Here is a 24124-nt window from a genome sequence, read left to right on the forward strand (position 1 = left end):
CGCGCAGGAAAGGATATATGGGCTGGGGGAGAGGGACAAGGCCATGACAGGAGCAGCGCCATGGGGCGCGGGGCAGGCTTTGGGAAGCGCGGGGCTTTTCCCGCGCGCGGCAAAAAAATAAAAATAAAAAGGGCGGGAAGGGGACAAAGGAATGTACATTGATTGGGAGAGACCCACATGAGGGGGGTTAAAGGGATGGCGGGGGAAGCCGGGGTCAGCAGGTGTCAGCTGACTTACGGGAGGGATATGGGGGGAGCAAAAAAGCTAGACGGGGATCTAGCCGGGGGGGGGGGGGGAGAGAGAGAGGAGGGGGGGGGGGGGAGAAGGGGGGGGTGGGGGGGGGGGGGAGGGTTGCTGCTGCACTGGCCGAAAGAGAACGGGACACAGAAGAGGTGGCTGGGACGGGGGTCCCCCAGCTGGGGGACTGGAGAGTGAGGGAGATGCGGACAAGGGACTGGCTCAGAAAAGGGGGTGGATAGTCGGCGGCGGTGGGGGGGGGGGGTTAAGAGTCCCTCCAATCCGGCTGATAACGTGGAACGTGAGGGGCCTGAATGGGCCGGTGAAGCGGGCTCGAGTGTTCGCGCACTTGAAGGGACTGAAGGCAGATGTGGCCATGCTCCAAGAGACACACCTGAAGGTGGCGGACCAGGTCAGGTTAAGAAAGGGATGGGTAGGACAGGTATTTCACTCGGGATTGGACGCAAAAAATAGAGGGGTGGCAATTCTGGTGGGAAAGCATGTGTCATTTGAGGCCAAGACTATCGTAGCGGATAATGGAGGGAGATATGTGATGGTGAGCGGTAGGTTGCAAGGGACGTGGGTGGTGTTGGTAAATGTATACGCCCCGAACTGGGATGATGCTGGATTCATGAAGCGCATGTTGGGGCGCATTCCGGACCTGGAGATAGGAGGACTAATAATGGGAGGGGACTTCAATACGGTGCTGGACCCAGCACTGGACCGCTCCAGATCAAGGACGGGAAGGAGGCCGGCGGCGGCCAAGGTACTTAGGGGGTTTATGGATCAGATGGGGGGGGGGGGGGGGGGGGGGGGGGGGGAGTAGACCCATGGAGGTTTGCAAGACCGCAGGCCAGGGAATTTTCTTTTTTCTCCCACGTGCATAAGGCTTACTCCCGGATAGATTTCTTTGTTCTGGGCAGGGCGCTCATCCTGAGAGTGGGGGGGACGGAGTATTCGGCCATAGCCGTTTCAGACCATGCCCCGCACTGGGTGGAACTGGAGCTGGGAGAGGAGAGGGACCAACGTCCGCTGTGGCGGCTGGATGTGGGACTGCTGGCCGATGAGGTGGTGTGTGGGAAGGTGAGGGGGTGTATTGAAAGGTACTTGGAGGCCAGCGACAACGGGGAGGTGCGAGTGGGGGTGGTATGGGAGGCGATGAAGGCGGTGATCAGGGGAGAGCTAATCTCCATCAGGGCTCATAGGGAGAAGATAGAGGGAATGGAAAGGGAGAGGTTAGTGGGGGAGATCTTACGGGTGGACAGGAGATACGCAGAGGCCCCGGAGGAAAGATTACTTGGGGTAAGGCGACGGCTCCAGACGGATGAGGCGATTCCTGGACCAGCTGGGGTTCCCGAGGGTGGAGGAGCAGGAGGCGGTTGGTTTGGGGGCACCAATTGGGCTGGAGGGTTTATTAGATGGGTTAAGCTCCTTTACAGCGCCCCGGTGGCGAGCGTAGTGACAAACCGGCGGAGGTCAGAGTACTTTCGGCTGTACCGAGGGACGAGACAGGGGTGCCCCCTGTCCCCCGTTGTTTGCATTGGCGATCGAACCCTTGGCCATATCACTTAGGGAGTCTCAGAAATGGAGGGGGATAGTCCGCGGGGGAGAGGAGCATCGGGTATCGCTACATGCGGATGACCTGCTGCTATACGTGGCGGACCCAATGGAGGGGATGGTGGAGGTCATGCAGACTCTGAAGGAGTTTGGAGAGTTTTCGGGCTACAAGCTTAATGTAGAGAAGAGTGAGCTTTTTGTACTACAGGCAGGGGACCAAGAAAGAGGGATGGGGACCTGCCGCTGAGGAGGGCGGAGAGGAGTTTTCGGTATCTGGGGATCCAGATAGCCAGAAGTTGGGGGGCCCTACATAAATTGAATTTGACGAGGGTGGTGGAGCAAATGGAGGAGGAATTTAAAAGATGGGACATGCTCCCGCTCTCGTTGGCGGGTAGGGTGCAGTCGGTCAAAATGGTGGTCCTTCCGAGGTTTCTGTTCGTGTTTCAGTGCCTCCCCATCGTGATCACCAAGGGCTTTTTCAAGAGAGTAGGTAGGAGTATTATGGGGTATGTGTGGGCAAATAAGACCCCGAGGGTTAGGAGAGGGTTCTTGGAACGCAGCAGGGACCGAGGAGGGTTGGCTTTGCCAAACCTAGAGAGTTACTACTGGGCAGCAAATGTGGCGATGATCCGTAAGTGGGTTATGGAGGGAGAGGGGGCGGCATGGAAGAGGATGGAGATGGCGTCCTGCAAAGGAACGAGCCTGGGGGCGTTGGTAACGGCACCGCTGCCGCTCTCGCCGACAAAATACACCACAAGCCCGGTGGTGGCGGCAACATTAAAGATCTGGGGCCAGTGGAGAAGACACAGGGGTGCAATGGGAGCATCGGTGTGGTCCCCGATCAGGGGTAACCACCGGTTTGTCCCGGGGAAGATGGACGGGGGGTTCCAAGGCTGGCATTGGGCGGGGATAAGAAGAATGGGGGACCTGTTCATTGACGGGACATTTGCGAGTCTAGGGGCACTGGAGGAGAAATTTGAGTTACCCCCGGGAAATGCATTTAGATATATGCAGGTGAGGGCTTTTGTGAGGCGACAGGTGAGGGAATTTCCGTTGCTCCCGGCACAAGAAGTTCAAGATAGGGTGATCTCGGGGGTATGGGTCGGGGAGGGCAAGGTATCGGAAATATACCAAGAGATGAAAGAAGAGGGGGAAGCGCTAGAAGAACTGAAAGGTAAATGAGAGGAGGAGCTGGGGGAGGAGATTGAGAAAGGGCTATGGGCCGACGCCCTGGGTAGGGTTAATACCTCTTCCTCGTGTGCCAGGCTCAGTCTGATACAATTTAAGGTGGTTCACAGAGCGCATTTGACGAGGGCGAGGCTGAGTAGGTTCTTTGGGGTAGAGGATAGATGTGAAAGATGTTCAGGGAGCCCGGCGAACCATGTCCATATGTTTTGGTCATGCCCGGCATTGGAGGGGTTCTGGAGAGGAGTGGCGGGAGTAATATCCCAGGTGGTGAAAGTCCGGGTCAAGCCAAGCTGGGGGCTAGCAATATTTGGAGTAGTGGATGAGCCGGGAGTGCAGGAGGCGAAAGAGGCCGGCATTCTGGCCTTTGCGTCCCTAGTAGCCCGGCGAAGGCTCTTGCTACTGTGGAAGGAGGCGAAGCCCCCTAGCCTGGAGTAATGACATGGCGGGGTTCATAAAATTGGAGAGAATTAAGTTTGCTTTGAGAGGGTCTGCACAGGGGTTTTACAGGCGGTGGCAACCGTTCCTAGATTATCTCGCGGAGCGTTAGAAGAAGGTCGATCAGCAGCAGCAGCAACCCTGGGGGGGGGGGGGGGGGGGGGGGGGGAAGACGAGAGACAGTCTGAGGGGGTGGACGAGCAGGAGATAGCATGGAGGGTGGGGGGGGAAACGGTACGCGCGGCCAAGAGCCAGTGTATAAAGCTATGTAAATATACCATCTTGCCTTGTATATATCTTGCTCAGGAAGAATTTGCGTTATTTTGTTACGGGGGAGGGGGGGGGGTTATTGTTTGTAAGGGGAAAAAATTGTGCTGTTAAAAAACCTTAATAAAAAAATTTTTATTTTAAAAAAAACATTACCAGAATGTCTCACCCACCACTGTTACCAATTTCTCAAATCCCTTGAACAAGCCCTTCAAAACACTCCTCTAGTGGATGTAGAGACCAAGTGGGCCCACAAGAGATATCATCTATAACTGAGCAATGACCACCTTTGGCAAGCGCTAGAAGCAGAATGTAGACTGGTTTGAAGCTCATTTTGAAGAGATGAAAACAGTCATAGTCATCAAGGAACTGCCAAAATACTTGCAGAGTGCGGTTACCGATGTTGATAGATGGAGCATTTCTAACATCCTGTGCTATGCTGTTGAGACTGATGGTTAAGCCAAATTTGTTACAAGCAGCCGCAAGCCTGTCGATGAGTCTCTGCAGACACTCTTCTGTATGAGATATTAATGCAGCATTGTCTGCACAGAGGGGTTCCCTGATGAGAACTTTCCATACTTTGTCTTCGCTCTAAGAAGGGCAAGGTTGAACAGGCTGCCATCTGATCTTGTATGAAGGAAAATTCCTTCTTCTAGGGACTTATTCCGTGAGGGAGCAACAGTGAGAAGAAAATCCCAAACACTGTAGGTGCGAGGACACTGCCCCGTTTCATTCTGCTCAAGATGGGGAACGGGCTGATGAGGCGCCATTGTACTGGACAGTGAATTTCATATTGGCATGGAACGAAGTGATGATGCTTAGTAGCTTTGACGGACATTCGATCTTAGCTAACAAATTGAAGAAACCACTTATGCTGATGAGGCAAAGGCTTTGGTAATATTTATGAAGGCGATGTAGAGGGCATCCATTGTTTGAAGCATTTCTCTTGCAGTTGAAGGGAGAACCACATTAGTGGATCTCCCTGCACAAAAGCTGCACTGTGCCTCAGGGTAGACACGATCAGCCAGCACTTGAAGTCTGTTTAAAATCACTCTGGCAAAGGCTTTCCCTATCGTGCTGAGTAGGGAGATTCCACGGAAATTGTTGCAGTCACTGCGGTCACCCTTGTTCTTGTAGAAGGTGATGATGTTGGCATCAACCATGTCCTGTGGTACTACTCCCTCATCCCAGCACTGATAAAGCAGTTCAAGGAGTTGTGAGGGTATAGCTGGCTTGGCACATGTAGTTATTTCCGGGATAATGCTGCCCTTTCCAGGTGCCTTTCTGCCGGCTAGAGGGTTGATGGAGCTGCTGAGCTCCAGTTGTGTTGGATGTTTGTCTAGCTTGTTCATAACTAGCAGAGGCTGAACAGCATTAAGGGCAGCATCAGTGACAACATTTTCCCTGGAGTATAGTTCTAGACAGTGCTCCACCCAACGGGTTCATTTGTTTGCTTTAGTCAGTGATTGTTTCCCCTGATTTAGACTTTTATTTTAATGATCTTCATTGCCACAAGCAGGCTTACAATGAAATTACTGTGAAAAGCCCCGAGTTGCCACATTCCAGCGCCCGTTTGGGTGCACAGAGAGAGAATTCAGAATGTCCAAAAATTACCTCACAGCACGTCTTTCGGGACTTGTGGGATGAAACCGGAGTACCTGGAGGAAACCCATGCAGTCACGGGGAGAACGTGCAGACTCCACACAGACAGCGACCCAAGCCGGGAATCTGACCTGGGATCCTGGATTTGTGAAGCAGCAGTGCTACCCACTGTGCTACCATGCTGAGCGGGGCAGACGTCTTGATGGTTGGCCCAAAAGCAATCTTGATAGCGTTGTACATTTCTTTGATGTTTCCGGTGTCAGAGGCCAGCTGAATACGACTGCCTAAATATTGCCAGTAGTTATTTGCACAGTACCTGGCTTTTTGTTGCGTGATGCTTCTGGCAGCTAAAGATGTTTTCTCGCTGGGGTTGCCTGCCTTACTGCAGTGAGGCCTGGACAATGTATGCCAATCAAGAATGGCACCTCAACGTATTCCATCCTCACCTTCTCCAACGAGGTGGCAGGACCACATCTCCAACACAAAGGGCCTCGAGGTAGCTAACATCCCCAGCACATACACCATACTGAGCCAGTGGCACTCGAGATGGCTTAGACATCTGAGTCGCATGTAGGACGGCAGGATCCCCAAGGACGTATTGTGCAGTATGCTCGCCACCGGCACCAGACCCACATGCCATGCATCTCTTCACTTCAAAGACGTCTGCAATCGTGACATGAAGTCCTGTGACATGGACCACAAGCATTGAGAGCAAGTTGCCAGTGATCGTCAGAGCTGGTGGACAGCAGTGAAGGATGGAGTGAAAAGAGACAAAGAGAAGAGATGCGGAAGCTAGCATAACAAGACATGATACGACACTGCAAAGAGAGAGCCAGACGCTGCCAAGTCAATCAGTGACCCATTGACGCGCACCCATTGTCTCTGGAGACAGTAGGCCAAGAAGGAATATTTTGTCGTGTAGCAGGCTCGAGGGGCCAAGTGGCCTACTCCTTCTAATTCAAATGTTTGTATGGACGACTGCATTTGGGAATAAAACATCTAATGGGGAGTGGTTTCTGTTGAAAGATTTCAGCATAAAAGAAAGCATCTGCAAAGAATGAATTTGAATTTTTAAACTTTCAGGTCATGTTTCCCTCCGTGAATAATCACTTTGAATATCGCCATAAGGATCACACTGGTGAGGATTCATGGGAAACAATGGAAACTAGATTTGAAGTTGGAACCCTCACTGCTTACTGTGGATCTGTTCTAGGATTCATGAGGCAATCGCTCTTTGTAGATGAATAAAGGATACTTATGCCAGTTAAATATTTTCTTTTAAGATTATTAGAATTCTTTTGGCATTAACATGTCTTTCTATAATAACAAATGCACTTTGGAGAAGAATAAATTCAGTGAACAACCTTCTTTCATACTGCAATTTCCATTATGCTAAAATAGTACATCCGTCTCGACCGCCCTTTCTTATTGCAGGGGCTGTTTAGCACAGGGCTAAATCGCTGGCTTTGAAAGCAGACCAAGGCAGGCCAGCAGCACGGTTCAATTCCCGTAACAGCCTCCCCGAACAGGCGCCAGAATGTGGCGACGAGGGGCTTTTCACAGTAACTTCATTTGATGCCTACTTGTGACAATAAGCGATTTTCATTTCATTTCATTCATTAAGTAAATAAATTATGGTTTCTAATGTTAGCCCTCAATTTCCACATGTCTGAACCACTGTCATATTTAGTCCAAATGAGGCTCAAAGTAAAGCAAACTGCTTTTATCGTGGAACCAAGTATCTCTCAATTGAGCAAGACCATCTGCAGCAGTAATTGAGATTACTTCCAGCCAGAAATCCATCCTTCATGTTGCACTGTAAACGGTTAAACTCAGATTTGTGTCAACACTGCAACAAACAGAACCTACTTCAAACTATAAGTTCTCTACGTAAACTGACAATGGAAAAAAACAAAATCTTCCTCATTTCCCTAATAAATGTCAGCCAACTTATTCTCCAGAGAGAGTGAGGAGAGTGTGAGAGGGAGAGTGTGAGAGGGAGAGGGAGTTTGAGTGAGTGTAACCTTTCATCAGGTCACAGAATTGCGGTAAAATAAAATTCAAGTCTGGACCTTCAAAACAAGATCCATAAACTCAGGGGAGTTCAGAGGTATTTCAAGATGTCCACAAAAAACCTGAGATTTCTATACATTTCTGTATCTGTTATTTTACTAGCATGTTACTTCTGTCACTGTTCAAAAATAAAAGTGTTCGCTGCAACATTACTGTACTCCTTTGGATGCGAGATGCTGCCATTCAAAAAGGAGAAGAGACTGTCCATGAGCATCTCCACATTTACAAGGAACTCCAGAATAGAAGATTTTGAAAATCGTTGCATTGTGATAAATGTTAAACGAGTTGTTACTTTAGCTTATGATTGATTACCTTGCCTACATACATACAATTTTTACTGACGTTTTAAAAAGAGGAAAATAGTTATTTATGCAACCCATATTTGGGTTATATTGCCCAATTGTATTCTCCACATTAACCATATCATAAACTGGATCTACAAGGTACTCACCATCACGAATGTTGTCCCAAGTCCACTGATCATTTTTGAAGAAAGGGTGACGTTTGATTTCTTCCACTCCATTTCTCCCCAACCGCACCTCCCTGAACATTGAAATAAATTGGAGCAATAAGATATATCAACACAATTTAAGTTGTTCTTGCCACTCAAAAAGAAAAATCTTCATTGATTAATACTTTGCATCGTTTTTTAGTCCGTGCTAAATGCTTTTACATTTTGGTTAAGTATCAAGATGGATGTCATGCCGCATTCTGCCACGTGTGGAGCAGACTCATTTAAACACTGAAAACCTTATTGGGGGAGGGGGATATCAGAACACAGCCAACAAAACAGCTACCAGAATTTCAGAAGGTGCCAAACTATCACAATGTCTTGGATTACCTTCAACTGCACCTAAGATACTTAAATTGAGAATTTCTGCAGATGATCAAAGCGCCAATCTTAAATAACTAGCAATAAAATATCCTTTACAAGGAAAAATAAATATGTTGCGCTGCATTTTAAAATGTAAAATTGCAGGAAAATCAGCTGTAATTTATTCAGTCCCATGAGATTAAAACCTGAATTGCCAACTTGTAAATGTAACGTGAGCAGCTGTTTCAAATATTTCCAGTCCTAAATTCAGTATAAACAGGAAACTGCCCGCACGTGGTAAAAGAGCTCCCGAGTGTTTTCTCAAAATCAATCTCCGAATTGCACACGAACTCTAAAATGTATTTCTTCTCTTCAAATGTTAACAAGTTTTTTGCTCTTTCATACTAACTCAGAATTTGACATTTGCAAATTAACCATTTAACAACAGCAAGTTATCTATTTACCATTGTATAAATGCTATATCTAATGTTGTTAATTTCCAATTGCATATAACGAACAGCAATGCAGAACCTGCTTAACATACTGCAAAATACATTTTTGTTAACTCAAAAAGGTTTATTTTCTCTTAATGCATCACAGCAGCAGGAGCAATAGTTTCCCAAAGCACTACTTTAATTGTAAGCTCAGAAAGCAGATAACCTGGTCGTTAGGGAACGGACATTACTGTCTCAATGATGATGTTCTAGTCTAATAACTGCAGATGAAAACGTAAATATGAAATCATTCGACAATAATTAGTGACAGAATTCCCAATGAAGTCTCCTCTTCCCCTACAGTGCCCTCACCTCTAGCCAGGCTCAGACTTGCTGACTCATAACAAGTCAGGGATAAAACTAGGTACATATGGTTCGGGAGTATAGAATGTAGTGGTAAATTCAAAATCGCAATGAAGTTAGCTGCTTTTTTGTAATGTTAGTGCGAACAATCCAGAACAGGGCATCTCACAACATGCCGAGTTAAATATTCTCCTGCATCCTCAAACTATTTTTGTCCAGAGTTGCTGAAAGTAAAAGCCATTAACAGAACATCTGGGACCTTGGCCAATGATGAGAGCAATGCCATATCGCCTTATCCAACAAGATTTAAGGATTGAAAAACAGACTTAAAAGAAAGTTGAATTTAATGTCAAATCAGGTGCACAAAAAGAAATAAACAGAAGGAATAAAAATAGGAAATGCTGGGAATACTCAGCAGGTTAGACAGCATCTTTACAGAGAGATATGGAGTAAAAGTTCAATTAGAACTGGAATATGTCACAGATTTTTTAACAGATTTTAAACAAATAGAGAAGCAGGGAAGGAGAGAACAAAAGCGAAGGCCTTTGTTCAGAGTGGAAGGCAAGGGTGATTAAATGGCAAACGGGTGGTGGAAGTCAACGGTGGATAGAGATGAGACAAGAAACGAAACAAAAGGTGAGTCGAGAGGAAGTAAGTGACAATAGCATAATCATTACCAAAAAGTGGGAGCAGTGGTAACAATTTAATAGTGCTGAATTATAGTCAAGTCCTGAAGGCTGTAAAATGGCACATTGAAAGAGGAGGTGCTGTTTCTTCAGCTTCCATTGAGTTTAATTGGAACATCGTAGGAGACTGAAGACAAGAGAAATCATAATGGGAGGGGAGCAGAGAATTTAAATCAAAGATGACCAGAAACCACGGTCACATTTGTGGATTGCATGGCAGCGTTCCGCAAAGTGATCACCCAATCTCTGCTACGGTCTCCCAATAGAAGGGAGCACACCATTGATATGTACTAAATTGAAATAGAGGAAAGCCAGAAAAAAAATGTTTCTGATTAAAATTTAACATTTTTAACATCTTCAACAATAATTTGTGGCAAGTCACAATTCTCATGGTTTCTCTTTCTTGCTACAAGTTGCGGACCAATTTGCAAATTAACAGTGAGTGCATCATACACACACAATTTATCTACAACTTCTGGGCCAACATAAGCACATAGGCAAACATCTTCAGCAAAGAGTAATTTTGCATTATTCCTCCCATAACGAGCACCATTTTGTTTTCAGAAACAAAGTTGCATTTCCACATTATTGGAAGCACAACAGACTCGAAACTTTTTCTCTCATTCCCTCCGCCATAGAAATCATATCCAAACTTGGATTTGCAAAATAAATAAATAGTGTGACTAGTACTAAACCTCTGAAACGCATTTCACAAATCTACATGTTTGGGGAGGGAAGGAACAGGTCACAGTGAGAACACTCCCAATTGGTACAATGTGAATTGCACCAAGGTGCATTACATGAAAATGAAAAAATGAAATGAAAATCGCTTATTGTCACAAGTAGGCTTCAAATGAAGTTTACTGTGAAAAGCCCCCAGTCGCCACATTCCGACGCCTGTTCGGGGAGGCTGGTACGGGAATTGAACAGTGCTTCTGGCCTGCCTTGGTCTGCTTTCAAAGCCAGCGATTTAGCCCTGTGCTAAACCAGCCCCTGGAGTGTTATATAGTGGTCAAATAAACCTATGTAATTGGCGTATCTTTAATGCTTATTTAGACTTACAACAGCTTTTATATCTGGTTATCGGTGATGTATCGCCATCCCATCAAGGTGTGAGTAGATCAAGTTGGTGTCTTCAAGAGAAAATTATGCTTCTTTGAATGGTTATCTAGTTGTGCACAAGCAACAAATTGTCCCTTTACTGCATCATTTAAATAAACCAGAAAAAAGTGCTTGCAGATTCGAGGATGGGACTGCAGATTTGTTTTGCTACATCACTTGGCGAACAACTGATTCTCTTTTCTCATAATTTGCATTTACAAATGGATCAATCTTGAGCAACTGAAATCAATTTAATGTTTAAGCACTCCGAAAAATAACCTAATACACATTTTTAAACCTTAACCATTCTTTTTGTTACAAAAATAGTTCTTCTAAGTCCTAAATTTAACAGATTATTGGATTTAAAAGGCTGAGCATAAATTGGATAAGTTTCATAAAAACTGCCTAAATAAAAGTTACATATATATCATTTACCAAATTAAACTAATGGGAGTTAGGACATATTGAAAAGTGGTAACCATAGTCATATAGACATTGGAATTTTATAGTAATTACATCCTCCGTATCTGTCCAACATTTATGCTTGCACCTTCAGAAAAAATATTCAGGGGCAGCATGGTGGCACAGTGGTTAGCACTCCTGTCTCACGCTGCCGAGGACCTGGGTTTGATGTCTGTCCGTGTCTGTGTGGGTCTCACCCCCACAACCCAAAGATGTGCAGGGTGGGTGGATTGGCCATGCTAAATTGCCCCTTAATTGGAAATAAATAAATATTTGGGTGCTCTAAATTTATTTTAAAAATAACAAATATTTAGTTACTACTCCATTACACACATGCAAGAAAAAAGGTGGAACTTTAAAAAAAAAAGAATCATATTCTTTTTTTAAAAAAGAATCAGCTCAATATTCCAAAGCTGATTTCAATTAAGTTCTGGATCTTGCATCTCATTTCGCACAGAGAAATTCAATTGAGAAAGGCTCCTTGATGCCACACTCAGTCAAATGTTGTTGTGATGTCAAGGGCAGTCACTCTCACCTAGAGTTCAGCTCTTCATGCATGTTTGGACCAAGGTGGTAATGAAGTCAGGAGCCAAGTGACACTGATTGATACTGGAATGTTGTCAGGGCCCAGAATTTCTGTTTCATCCAGATCCTCCAGTGCTTTTGATTTCACGTGGAGTGAATCAAACAGGCTGAACACTGGCTTTAGAGATGTTTGGCACATCAGAGACGGGCCGAGATGGATCATCCACCTAGCACTATTCACTAATGATACTTGCCTCTCTGTAGACTGTCCATATGACTTCCCCTACATAGCATAGTTTGGCAGTATACTGCAAACCGAGATGTTGCTCACATCTCCAGCAGTATCTGGGAAGGAGCCAAGCATATTCAAATTCAGAATCACTGTCAGCTTCACAGCCACAGGCAATGTGGTCCTTGCTTTGTTATGGGGTTAAAGGTGCAGCTACATCAGGTGGTAGGTTTCAGTCACAACCTCATTGGTTGAGTACAGACATCTATCTCATGCATTGGTTGTTGCTGAAGTTCAGCTAAGAGAACTGCAACTTAAAGACCCTCTCTGGACATGGCCTTTGTTGAGTGTCCTTCTCCCCTTCCCCTCATTTAGCAGCTCGTCTTGCTTTGCATCACCTTAATTCATTCTGTCAGTCCGACTCAATTTCAAGAGTACAGCCTCCCAGTCCACACATACCTGAAAATAACTGGTTTCTGCGATAGCCTTAAACTACCAAAATGTATTTTAGCACCAACCAGGCAACTTCTTGTAGACCACTAACTTTAGACAACTAGACAAAATCTCCCAAAGTAGCATTGTGCCAACAGCCATAAATGATCCAGTAATTAATCTGTAGGTTAGCCCATGGAATTCAAGGCAAAGTAGCAAATTGGATCCAAAATTGGTTCAGAGGCAGGAAGTCGAAGGGTGCTTTTGTGACTGAAAGGTTATTTTCAATGGGGTTCTACCAGACTGATTACTGGGCCCCTTGCTTATTGTGATCTCAGTCAATGATTTGGACTTGAATATATGAGGTATGATTGAAGAGTTTGAAGATGATACAAAGATTTGCTGTGTGGTCAGTAATGAAGAGGAAAGCTGCAACATGCAGGAAAATATCAGTGGACTGGTCAGGTGGAGAGGACAGTGGCAATTCCAGAGAACTCGATCTGGAGAAGTAGGAGGTAATGCATTTGGGGAGGATAATAAGGCAAGGGTATAAATAGTAGAGTACTGAGAAATGTAGAGCACAGGAATCTTGGAGCGCATGACCATAGATCCCTGAAGGTAGCTGGAGAGGTAGATAAAGTGGTCAGGAAGACACAGGGATACTTGTCTTTACTGGCCTTGGCAGAGAATAAAAGTGCAGGAAGGTTATGCTCAAACCATCTAAAACAATGATTAGGCTATCAGTACGGTGGGTGCTCTGGTCGCCGCACTGCAGGAAACATGTAATTGCACAAGAGAAGATACAGAAGTGCTTGATGAGGATGTGCTTGGGCTAAAAAATTTTACTTATGAGGAAAGACTAGATACGCTTGGGTTGCTTTCAGCGGAACAAAGGAAGCTGAGAAGCGATTTAATTAAAGTGTATAAAATTATTAGGGGTCCAGATAGAGTGTGTGGTGATATGCCTATGGGTTATATCATAGTTGGATGGTGTGCGACCTCCAATCAGCAGGTAGCAGTACAGACACACCATGCGGTCTCTAGACCAAGGTCATGTGACTCTGATATAAAAGGAAACACATCCGGCCATCTTCAGATGATGATTGAGAGGGTAATAAGACATGCTTGTGAATGGTCAGTGCATGGTGCACGTTTCAGAGGAGTAGTTAGGAGTCTCCACGATAATGTGCTCTGTATCAGGTTGTTATCTTACCACACAAGACTCAATAAAAGATTCTGGTTTGGGCAAGTCAAAGTGTTTTGTGGATTCCTTCATGAAGAACAAAGTAGACAGGAAGGCCCCATAGGGGTCATTACCAAGAGCATAGATTTAGGATGAGGTAGGAAGTTTGGAGGGTGTTACTGACAGGAGCTGGTTCAATTTAAATGGCCCTGATTTCTCCTCCCACCACTTGCCCGTGAACAGAAATATGTTTCCAATTTTTGATTTCCCCCTTTATAAGTTCTGCTTTATTTCATAACTCATGTTTTGGTGTGATGCAGTTCTCGATAAATAACCCACAGCAAACTCCAGGTAGGATGAACCAAAGGGGTTAATTTATTTGCGTACACTCAAATGTGGATGGAGGGTAGTAACGTGGCCTCCTTAGTAAGAGAGATACAGAGTAAAGACCAACGACAAAATAAGGATTATTATTTCATGAGTCTGGATTCAAAGTCCAATAGTACATTCTATTTTTGGTCAGCATGCTGCAGACTGATGCCAGATTATTCACTTATCCAGTCGAGGTGACTTCCACGATGAATTCGTTCCACGATGAGATGAGCACACAGAGGAGAATTAGTCTTTTAGGCAGTGGTACAGAATTTCCAGGACAGGCAATATAGATGGAGCTCGGCATTCAACCAAAAACAGAGCTCTGGTTCGGAGCTGTTACTTGGCTAATGGAAGACGGTAGTTTGAGCATGAGCAAAGCAGTCCCACTAGACAACATGACCTATTCCACTGGCGTGTGGGGAGGGGGGGTCAGGTGACTCCCACCTCTACTTTGGGTGGACAAAGGATGTAGATTCCTTAGTCTGGATTCTTGAGATTGGTAATGTTTCAATCACTGAAGCTTCAAAAGAGGCTTCAGGGTCCTTTGTCCTATCAGGCAGGTAGTCACATTGGCTATGCATAGCCGTAGAAACAACCTTTATACAATTCCCTTAGATTTAATCTCTGTCGTCACAGGGATCATTAGCAAATATTCATAGATAACGATATGGCAGTTGTTCTGAATACCCAGTCATTCTTCATCATCACCATCTCAAAATTATCATTTTTAAAAATTAATTTAGAGTACCCAATTATTTCTTTTTTCCAATTAAGGGGCAATTTAGCATGGCCAATCCACCTACCCTCCGCATCTTTGGGTTGCGGGTGTGAGACCCATGCAAACAAGGGGAGAATGTCCAAACTCCACATGGACACCATCTCAAAATTATCTAACTGCTTGTCCAATATCCAGACATGATGAACAGGACCTTCCACCAACCAAAGGTTGCAAACAAAGTAATTGCTCCATCCCCTCGCTGGTTCGTTCTATCTCCCAACAAATGCTGAGGCTAAACCATATAATATGCAGGTTAAGTGTAAATTTTCACGTTGCCCATTAACTCCTGACCATGTATCAGCAGCATCACTAAAACCATCTACTCCAACCTCCTTATTTTGGCCTGCTCAACCCATCAGCTGCTGAAACCATCATCCATGCTTTTGCTTCCTTTAGTTTTGATAATTCCTGTCCAGCCTCTCACCAGGTGTATGATTAATCATTCAGGAGTTAATGGCTGGGACATTATAGAGAACCAACATCTGGGCCATGCAACAATACCCAAGTATGCCCAGACATTATTGTGTGTGGGTGGGAGTGGTGGAGGGGGTGGTCATGTGACTACAATAACCATTTTTAGATGTCCTTTATTACAGTCCCCAAACTGCTAAAAAGGACTAATGACAACATGTAGGTGGAAATCAAAAAAAAAAAACATGTAGGTGGATGTTGGGTGGCTCCTGCCAGCGTTCTCGGTTTTTGCCCCTTTTCACCCAGTCTTTGGGGGGACTTTCGTGTGAACTTTCTCCTATAAATTTGCGGGTATCAGAGGATGTTGAAATCCCCATTAAATAATACAGAAACAAAAGGAACGAGCTCTAGTCCGCCAGCAAGCTTGAGCATGATGTGGAGTTCTGTGGGAGGAAAGACGGCTGAAGCAAGCTCACCGGGTGGGGCTGCGCCCTTTACTGTGGATACACTGGCTGAGGTGAAGGTGGTGGAGTTTGAACGGCAGTTTGCCAAGCATTTTGAGCAGCATGGGAAGGAGATAATGATGGGAATTCTCAATCTGTGGTGGAAGATGCGCTGGCCCCGATAAACGAGGTTTTGGGAAAGACGCCTGAGACAGTCCGGGAGCATGGTGACGACTTGATGGGGTGGAGGCGGCATTGTCATGGCACAGAGACAAGATCGCCTCGCTGGAACAGAGCTGTGAAAGGTGGAGGACAGTAATAAAGGACTGAGAGGCAAGGTGGAGGACTTGGAGAACAGGTCACAGCAGAATCTTCGGATTGTGGGGCTCCCCGAGGGCTGGAGGGCCCAAGACCGACAGGAGTACTTTTCAGGGATGTTCGCAAAACTGCTGGGGGAGGAGTTGGATAGGGCTCATCAAAGCCAAGGGTGAATGATTCACCAAGAGCTATGATAGTCTGCTTTCACAGCTATCAGACGAAGGAAAGGTCGTGAGATGGGCCAAGCAGAATATTGACGCGAGGTTGTTTCAGACCACGCTCTGCACCTGGTGGATGTGGTCCTGGAGAGGGAGCCGGCACGGATGGATGTGGGGTTGTTTGTGGAGTTTGTTTTTTGCGTGAGGATGGTGAGGGTGATTGTTGACTATGCGGGATTCAATAAAAATGAGGAGGTCTCATCATTGGTGATATGGGAGGCATTGAAAGCAGTGCTGAGGGGTGAAATTGCTCCCCAAAAAGCACAGGTTGGCAAAATGGTAAGAGAGGAGCGTCAAGGGCTGGTGGACAAAATTCTGTTGATGGTAAGTATGCAGCAGATCCCACTCCAGAGCTGCTGGCCAGTAGAAAGGAACTGCAGACACAGTTTGACCTCTTGCCCACAGGAAAAGCGGTATGCCAGTTGAGTCGACAAAAGATGCAGTGTAGGAGTATGGGGAGAATGCCAGTCGCTTGTTGGCGGGCCAGTTCAGACTGCAGGCGGCCTCCCGGGAGATTGTTCAGGTTTGGGACGGGTGAGGGGGCTGGTGACTCCGCCAGAGCAAGTGAATAGGCCATTTGAGAAATGAATAGGGTGTTTTTGAGGAATTTTATAAGAAGTTGTACGGAAGTTGGTGTGGGAGGGGCCCAACCAACCACATACACATGTTCTGGTCAGCGATCTTGAAATAGGACTAGGAGCCCTAGGGGTCATATTTGGGGTATCGGACCTGCCAGAGCTGCAGACCTTCGCCTTGCTGATTGTTCGAAGGCGGGTTCTCTTGGGGTGGAGGTCAGCTTTTCCACCCTGTGCCTGGGTGTGTTTGGAGAAGTTGATGAATTTCCTGTACCTTGAGAGGTTAAGTTCACCTTGAGGGGTGCTATTGAGCGGTTTTATAACTTTAAAAGAATTGGACACTGTCAGCTGTTTTTTTTTTTGAGTATTCTGTATATCGGTTGAAGTGTGAGGGGGTGAGGGGGATTGTTTGGTTATTTTTCCTATTTTGTGTTCTCTGTTTTATGTGTAAAATGTTAAAAACCTACAAAAAATATTTTCAATAGAAAAAGGACTCTGGAAGAAAACTCTGCCAATAGAGCAGTAACAATCTCTAGTTTAAGACCCCACACTAGTTTCAGTTTGAAATCTAGCACATGTGTATGGAAATTTCAAAAGAAAGGAACATCAGATGTAGAATTAATCGACATTTGGTAAAGCTGGATTATATTTCTAAAAAAGAGATTGTCCCAGAAATTGCAGTTTACATGGGCTTCAATGCCACTGAATTTAAGATCACTGTGGATAAATTCTGCAACAGCCACGAAAACCAGAAAAATACCTTTCAAAACATTGAAAAAATAGGAGCAGGAGGAGGCCATTTGGCCCTTCAAGCCTGCTCCACCATTCATTATGACCATGGCTGATCGTTTAACTCAATAGCCTAATCCCGTTTCCCCATATCCTTTGATCCCCTTCGCCCTAAGTGCTATAACTTGCTGCTTCTTGAAACCATACAATGTTTTGGACTCAATTACTTCCTGTGGTAACGAATTCCACAGGCTGACCATTCTCTGGGTGGAGATTTCTCCTCATCTCTGTCCTAAATGGTTTACCCCACATCCTCAGATTGTGATCCCTGGTTCTGGACACATTCACCATCGAGAACATCCTTCCTGCATTAACCCTGTCCAGTCCTGTTTGAATTTTATAGGTTTCTATGAGATCCTCCCTCATTCTTCTGAACTCCACCAAACACAATCCAAAACGATTCAATCTCTCCTCATACATCAGTACTGCCATCCCAGGAAGCAGTCTGGCAAACCTTCGCTGCACTCCCTCTATAGCTAGAACATCCTTCCTCAGATAAGGAGACCAAAACTGCACACACTATTCCAGGTGTGGCCTCACCAAGGCCCTGCATAATTGCAGCAAGGCATTCCGACTTCTGTACTCGAATCCTCTCGCAATGACAGCCAGCATACCATTTCCCTTCTTTACTGCGTGCTGTACCTGCATGCTGATCTTCAGCGACTGGTCTCGTTGCACGTACTCCTCTCCTAATTTATGGCCATTCAGATAATAGTCTGCCTTCGTGTTTTTGCTACCAAAGTGGATAACCTCGCATTTATGAATGTTAATTTGGCCAGAAACGAATTTCCTACTATATAATATGTAGTTCTGGGTGTGCATGTTTACCTTTCCAAATATGGTAATATCTTTACCTGGATTGATTTTTAGCTGAATAAAAACTAACCCCTTTGTGCTTTAAACTCAAGATAGCCAGCCCGCTGAATTTCTTTGCAATCAACACATAAATGGTTAAGCACAGAGCGGCATGGTGGCGCAGTGGTTAGCACTGCCGAGTCACGCTGCCGAAGACCCTGGTTCGACCCTGGCCCTGTGTCACTGTCTGCGTGGAGTTGTGCAGGATAGGTGGATTGGCCATGCTAAATTACCCTTAATTGGAATTTTAAAAAAATGAAAATAAATGGTTAAGCACAGCGCCAAGTAAAAAAAGGACCTTCATTTTTTTAAGTTCATAAAAAAACCCTGCTACAATGAACGTGTTGCTGGGCTAGTAATCCAGAGACTACAGTAATGTTCTGGGGATCCAGGTGCGAATCCCACATCTACAGGTGGCGGAATTTAAATTCAGAAAAAATCTGGAATTGAAAGTCCAATAATGACCACGAAAACATTGTTGATTGTCGTAAAAACCTATCTGGTTTACTAACATCCATTTGGGAACGAAACCTGCCATCCTTACCTGATCTGGCCTGCATGTGACTTTCCTTCAGCAGCAGCAGAATTGCACTTAACCATAACCGGTAATCTAATGGCCTGGCATATCCCAACTCTACCATTACCACCAAGGCAGGGGATCAACCCTGATTCAATGAAGAATGCAGGAGGGCATGTCAGGAGCTGCACCAGGAATACCTAAAGAGGAGGTGTCAAATTGGTGAAGCGACAACACAGGACTACTTGTGTGCCAGTCAGCATAAGAAACACTTAATAGGCAGAGCTAGGTGATTCCACAATCAAAGGATCAGCACGGTACCACAGTAGTTAGCACTGTGGCTTCACAGCGCCAGGGTCCCAGGTTTGATTCCCGGCTTGGGTCACTGTCTGTGTGGAATCTGCACGGTCCCAGTGTCTGCGTGGGTTTCTTCCGGGTGCTCGGTTTCCTCCCACAAATCCTGAAAGACATGCTATTAGGTGAATTGGACATTCTGAATGCTCCCTCTGTGTACCCGACCAGGCGCCGGAATGTGGCCTTCATTGCAGTGTAATTCTAAGCCTACTTGTGACAATAAAGATTATTTTTTTTAAATGTTTTTTAAATGAAAATCAGATCTAAGCTCAGCCACATCCAATGGTGAACGATAATTAAACAACTCACTGAAGCACCTTGATGGGTGAGGAGCTGCGGAGAATGGTGGCGGGTAATAAAGGGCTGAGGACCAAAGTAGAGCACCTGGAGAACAAGTCACCAAGGCAGAACGTGAGGATCGTGGGATTGCCTGAGGGGTGGAAGGCTGGAGGTCGGCGGAGCACTTTGCGGATATGATCGCTAAGTTAATGGGGAGGAGGACCCTCCCTTTACGAGTTGGACGTGTCCATCGGTCGCTCCGGCCGAAGCCAAAGGCTAATGAACCACCGAGGGCAGTGATAGTCTGCTTCCACAGCAACCAGGTGAAGGAGGTCCTGAGATGGGCGAAGCAAAATCAAGGGATGAAGTGGGAAGGAGTTAGTATTCGAATATACCAAGATTTCACAGTTGAGCTGGCGGGAAAGCTCAGGTAAAGGCGGTGTCGCATATAGCAACGTGAAGTTTGGAATGGTCTATCCGGCAAAGCGGAGGGTGACTCACAACTCAAAGGACTTTTATTTTGAGACGGCGGAGGCATTCGTGAAGGCTGAAGGACTAGGACAGAGATGAGTTTGGACTTTGATATTGACCATGATGCTTTTCCTTTTTTTTTCTCCCTTTTTTTTGATGTATCACCCTTCTCGTTTTTCTTGTTAATTGGGGGTTGTCGTTTATTCTTAGCGTGGTCGTTGGGAAGGGAAGGTTTGGGGGTTAGTAGGGATTGGCTGGGATTTTGTAGGTTTTTTCATGTTGAGTTTGCGGGATTATTGGAAGATTTGGGCTTGGGCGATTGGGTGTTGGTTTTGTTTCGGTGTGGGGGATGGGGCTCCGGCAAACGGAGGTTGGCCATTGAACGGGAGCGAAGTGGGGAGGAGCCACAGTCGTTGGGTCCTGGAATGGACAGATTATGATGGGCCTGGGAGGTCCGAATGATGGGAAATGGGGATGATGCAGGGTGAGACATTCGAGAGGAAGTGGTTGGGGGGGGGGATTGTAGCAAGGGGGAGGGGCAGGGAGTTGACGGTGACAAGGGTTACGGTTCGGTCTGATGGGCGGAGCCTGGAGAAGGGGGCACGGCAGATAGGAGGGGCAGGGGTTGTGGTTCGGGTGATGACGTGGAACGTGTGAGGGCTGGTGATTCTGGTGATCAAAAGTCAAAAGGTTGAGGTTCCAGATGGAGACGGTGGTGGCGGATCAGGGGGGGGTTGGAGGAGGAGGAGGAAAGCAGGATTGAAGGAGCCAGGGGGTGGAAGAAGTGAGGGCAACAATAGGGGTGATGCAGATAGGCAAGGTGCCTGAGCCGGATAGTTTTCCCGAGGAATTTAATAAGAAGTTCAAGGATAGGTTGGCGCCGCTGTTGGTAGAAATGTTTGAGCACACGATGGTCAGGGGGGCATTGCCAGTAAAAAATGGGTCAGGCATCCATTTTGTTGTTGCTTAAAAAGAAAAGGATCCGGTGAAGTGTAGGTCATATAGGCCCATATCTCTGTTCACAGCGTTGGCATGGAGGTTGGAGGAGTGCCTTCTGGAGGTGACTGGAGAGGATCAGACAGGGTTCGTTAAGGGTAGGCAGCTGCGGTGGCTGCTGAATGTGTCGCTTTCTCCAGCAGAAGGAATGGAATTGGAAGTGGTGGTGGTGTTGGATGTGGAGAATGTGTCTGAGCGGGTGGAAAACAGATCGGCTACCTGTTTGTACTGTTGGAGAAGTTTTGGGATTTTGGCCGAAGTTTGTGGCATGGGTGAAATTGTTGTACAAAGATCCAATGGCATATATGCAAACAAATGATATGAATTCAGTGTACTTTCTGCTGCACCGGGGAACGAGGCAGGGGTGCCCGATATTCCTCACCCAATTCTGTTTGCGCTGGCGATAGAGCCCTTGGCCATTGTGCTGAGGTGCTCGGATTTATGGAAATGGATAGTGAGGGGGTGAGGCAGGTGGAGCACAGGGTGCCTTTATACGCGGATGATCTGCTGTTATATATTTCGGACCAGAGCTCTTCGATGGGGGACATAATGGGTCTGCTTCAGAGATTTGGGGCGTTTTCAGGATACAAGTTGAATTTGGCGGAAATCGAATATTTTGTGGTGTCTCCCCAGGCGTGGGGGTTGCCGTTTTGGGCGGCAACAACCCATTTCAGGTATTTGGGGGTGCAGGACGCTCGGGATTGGGCGAGGCTTCGTAAGCTGAACTTTACTAGTCTGGTTGTGAGGGTGAATGCAGATTTATTAGGGTGGGGCTGTCTTCCCTTGTCGCTGGCAGATCGGGTGCAGGCAGTTATGAACATTTTGCCGCGGTTTCCATTCTTATTTCAGCACCTGCCGATCGTTCTGCTGAAGTTGTTTTCTAAGGGGGTGGACAGGTTGATTTCATAGAAACATAGAAAATAGGTACAGGATTAAACCATTCGGCCCTTCGAGCCTGCACCACCATTAAATATGGTCATAGCTGATCATGCAAATTCAGTATCCCACTCCAGCTTTCTCTCCATGCCCCTTGATCCTTTTAACCGCAAGGACCACGCCAGCTCGCTCTTAAATATAGCCAACGAACTGGCTTCAACAGCTTTCTGTGGTAGAGGGCTCTCAGAGAAGAAGCTGTTCCTCATCTGATGCCTGAATGGCTTACCCCTTATTCTTAAGCTGTAACTCTTAGTTCTGGACGTCCCCAACATCGGGAACATTCTTCCCGCATCTAGCGTGTCTGATTCCATCAGGGTTTTCTATGTTTCTATGAGATCTCCTCTCATTCTTCTAAACTCCAGTGAGCACAAGCCCAGTCGATCCAGTCTTTCTTCATATGTCAGTCCTGCCATCCTGGGGATTTGTCCGGTGAAACTTCGCTGGACACCCTCAATAGCAAGAATGTCCTAGGAGACCAAAACACCACCCACTAAAGTGTGGCCTCATCAAGGCCCTGTATAACTGCAGCAAGGAGTGGAAGACGTGCACAGGGCAGCTCCCGCCACAGAACTAGGTTTTCAGAGGTTTTTTTCTCTTGTTTTGTGCTTGTTTTGGCCGGGGTTTTTTTTTTCTTCCTCCTAATCCTTGTGGGGTTTTTATTTTTGTGCACAAAAAAAAAACAGCGAGGAGGGGGAGAAAAAAGAAAGGACCCACGCAGCGCGCACCCGGAGGTACGAGCAGGGGAAAAAGAGAAGAGGCCGTAAGGGATCGGACCGGTAAACTGTGGCCCATGGAGGAAAGGAGGGAAAGGTGTGCGAGAGGAGCCGGGGCCGGAGACATGGAAGCGGCCGGGGAGAGTCGCGCCCCCGGAACGGAGCTAGCACATCGTCGATCGGACCTGCGGGCCGGCCCGACCGAGCCGACCCCCACCCGCACAGCAGAACGTGGGCGGCCGAGGAGAAGCGCTCCCCCTCCCACCCCCACCCTCCCTCCACGCGCGCACGGCAGCGGGGCACAGGGCAACAGAAAGCGGGGCAGGAGAAGCGGCGGTCCGAGCCAAAGTCGGGACCGAACCAGCAACAAGGACCGACACCCCCCCCCCCCCCCCCCCCCCCCCCCCCCGGGCAGCAACCACCACAAGGCAGGTGGCGGAACAAAGGGGGACTCCCGGCCCGACCAGAAGCCTTTCTCTCTTTCCCTCTCTCGACCCTGGGTGAGTGAGGAGGAGAAAAACAAAAGAAGAACTTTCTCTTTTTGGGGGGGGGGGGGGGGGGGGGGAAACTTTGAAAAGAAAACTGATACAGGGACAGAAAATTCCTTCTCTCTTTCCACGTTTAAAAAAAAACTTACCTGAAAAGAGTCTTTTTAGAGGGGGGGGGGGAAAGAAAGAGAAAAAAAAGGGAGAAAGGGGGAAAGAAAAGAGGGGGAGGGTGGAAAAGGAAAGGGGGAAAAAAATGCCAGAAGGGAGCCAAAGCAGAGGGAGAAAGAGGTGGCGAGACTGGGCACAAAGCAGGGGAGCCTGAAGGGCAGGGTGGACGCCTGGAAAACCGCTCAAGACGACAAAATGTCAGGATAGTGGGCCTACCAGAGGGGATCGAGGGTAGAAACCTCACGGCCTACGTGGCCGAGATGCTGGGCAACTTAGTGGGAAGGGAAACTTTGCCCAACCCACCAAAAATGGACAGAGCACACCGGTCGCTGCACCCGAAACCCAGGGCAGGAGACCACCCGAGGGCAGTTATAGCTAAACTACACTGGTACCACGACAGGGAAACAATCTTGCGCTGGGCCAGGCAAAACAGAATTTGTAAATGGGAAGGACACTTCATTAGAGTGCACGATGACATTGGGGCAGACCTCACCAGGAGACGGGCCGAATTCAATAGAGCGAAAGCAGCCCTTGACAAGAACAATGTGCGTTTTGGTATGCTGTACCCAGCGAAATTCTGGGGCACATACCAAGAAAGAGAATATTACTTCACAGCCCCTGCCGACGCAAACAAGTTCATCGAGGGTAGTAAAACGGGGGCCCTGGCAAGGGGCAACAACACGCGAGGAGGACGGGGGGGGGGGTTGAGGCAACGGCAGTTGCCCCCGCCCCCCCACCATGGCGAGCGCACCCTGAACAAAACGCAAACCACTACCCAAGGGACCACCACAGGTGGGGGATCAGGCACCAACACGAGGGAACGAGAGTAGCGGAGAGGGGAGAGCAAACGTG

At 47.0% G+C, this 24124-nt stretch overlaps 1 protein-coding gene across 1 annotated transcript in view; it reads right to left on the minus strand.

The window, feature by feature from the left end:
• LOC140410553 (rho-associated protein kinase 2-like) overlaps positions 1-24124 on the minus strand; it is a 374766-nt gene that overhangs the window by 157094 nt on the left and 193548 nt on the right. Inside the window, exon 8 of the mRNA XM_072498789.1 lies at positions 7811-7902. Within this exon, the coding sequence (XP_072354890.1) occupies positions 7811-7902 (92 nt within the window). The remainder of the gene's footprint in view (positions 1-7810; positions 7903-24124) is intronic.

The sequence above is a fragment of the Scyliorhinus torazame genome, chromosome 4, assembly GCF_047496885.1.
Source record: "Scyliorhinus torazame isolate Kashiwa2021f chromosome 4, sScyTor2.1, whole genome shotgun sequence".
Taxonomy (NCBI): Eukaryota; Metazoa; Chordata; class Chondrichthyes; order Carcharhiniformes; family Scyliorhinidae; genus Scyliorhinus; species Scyliorhinus torazame.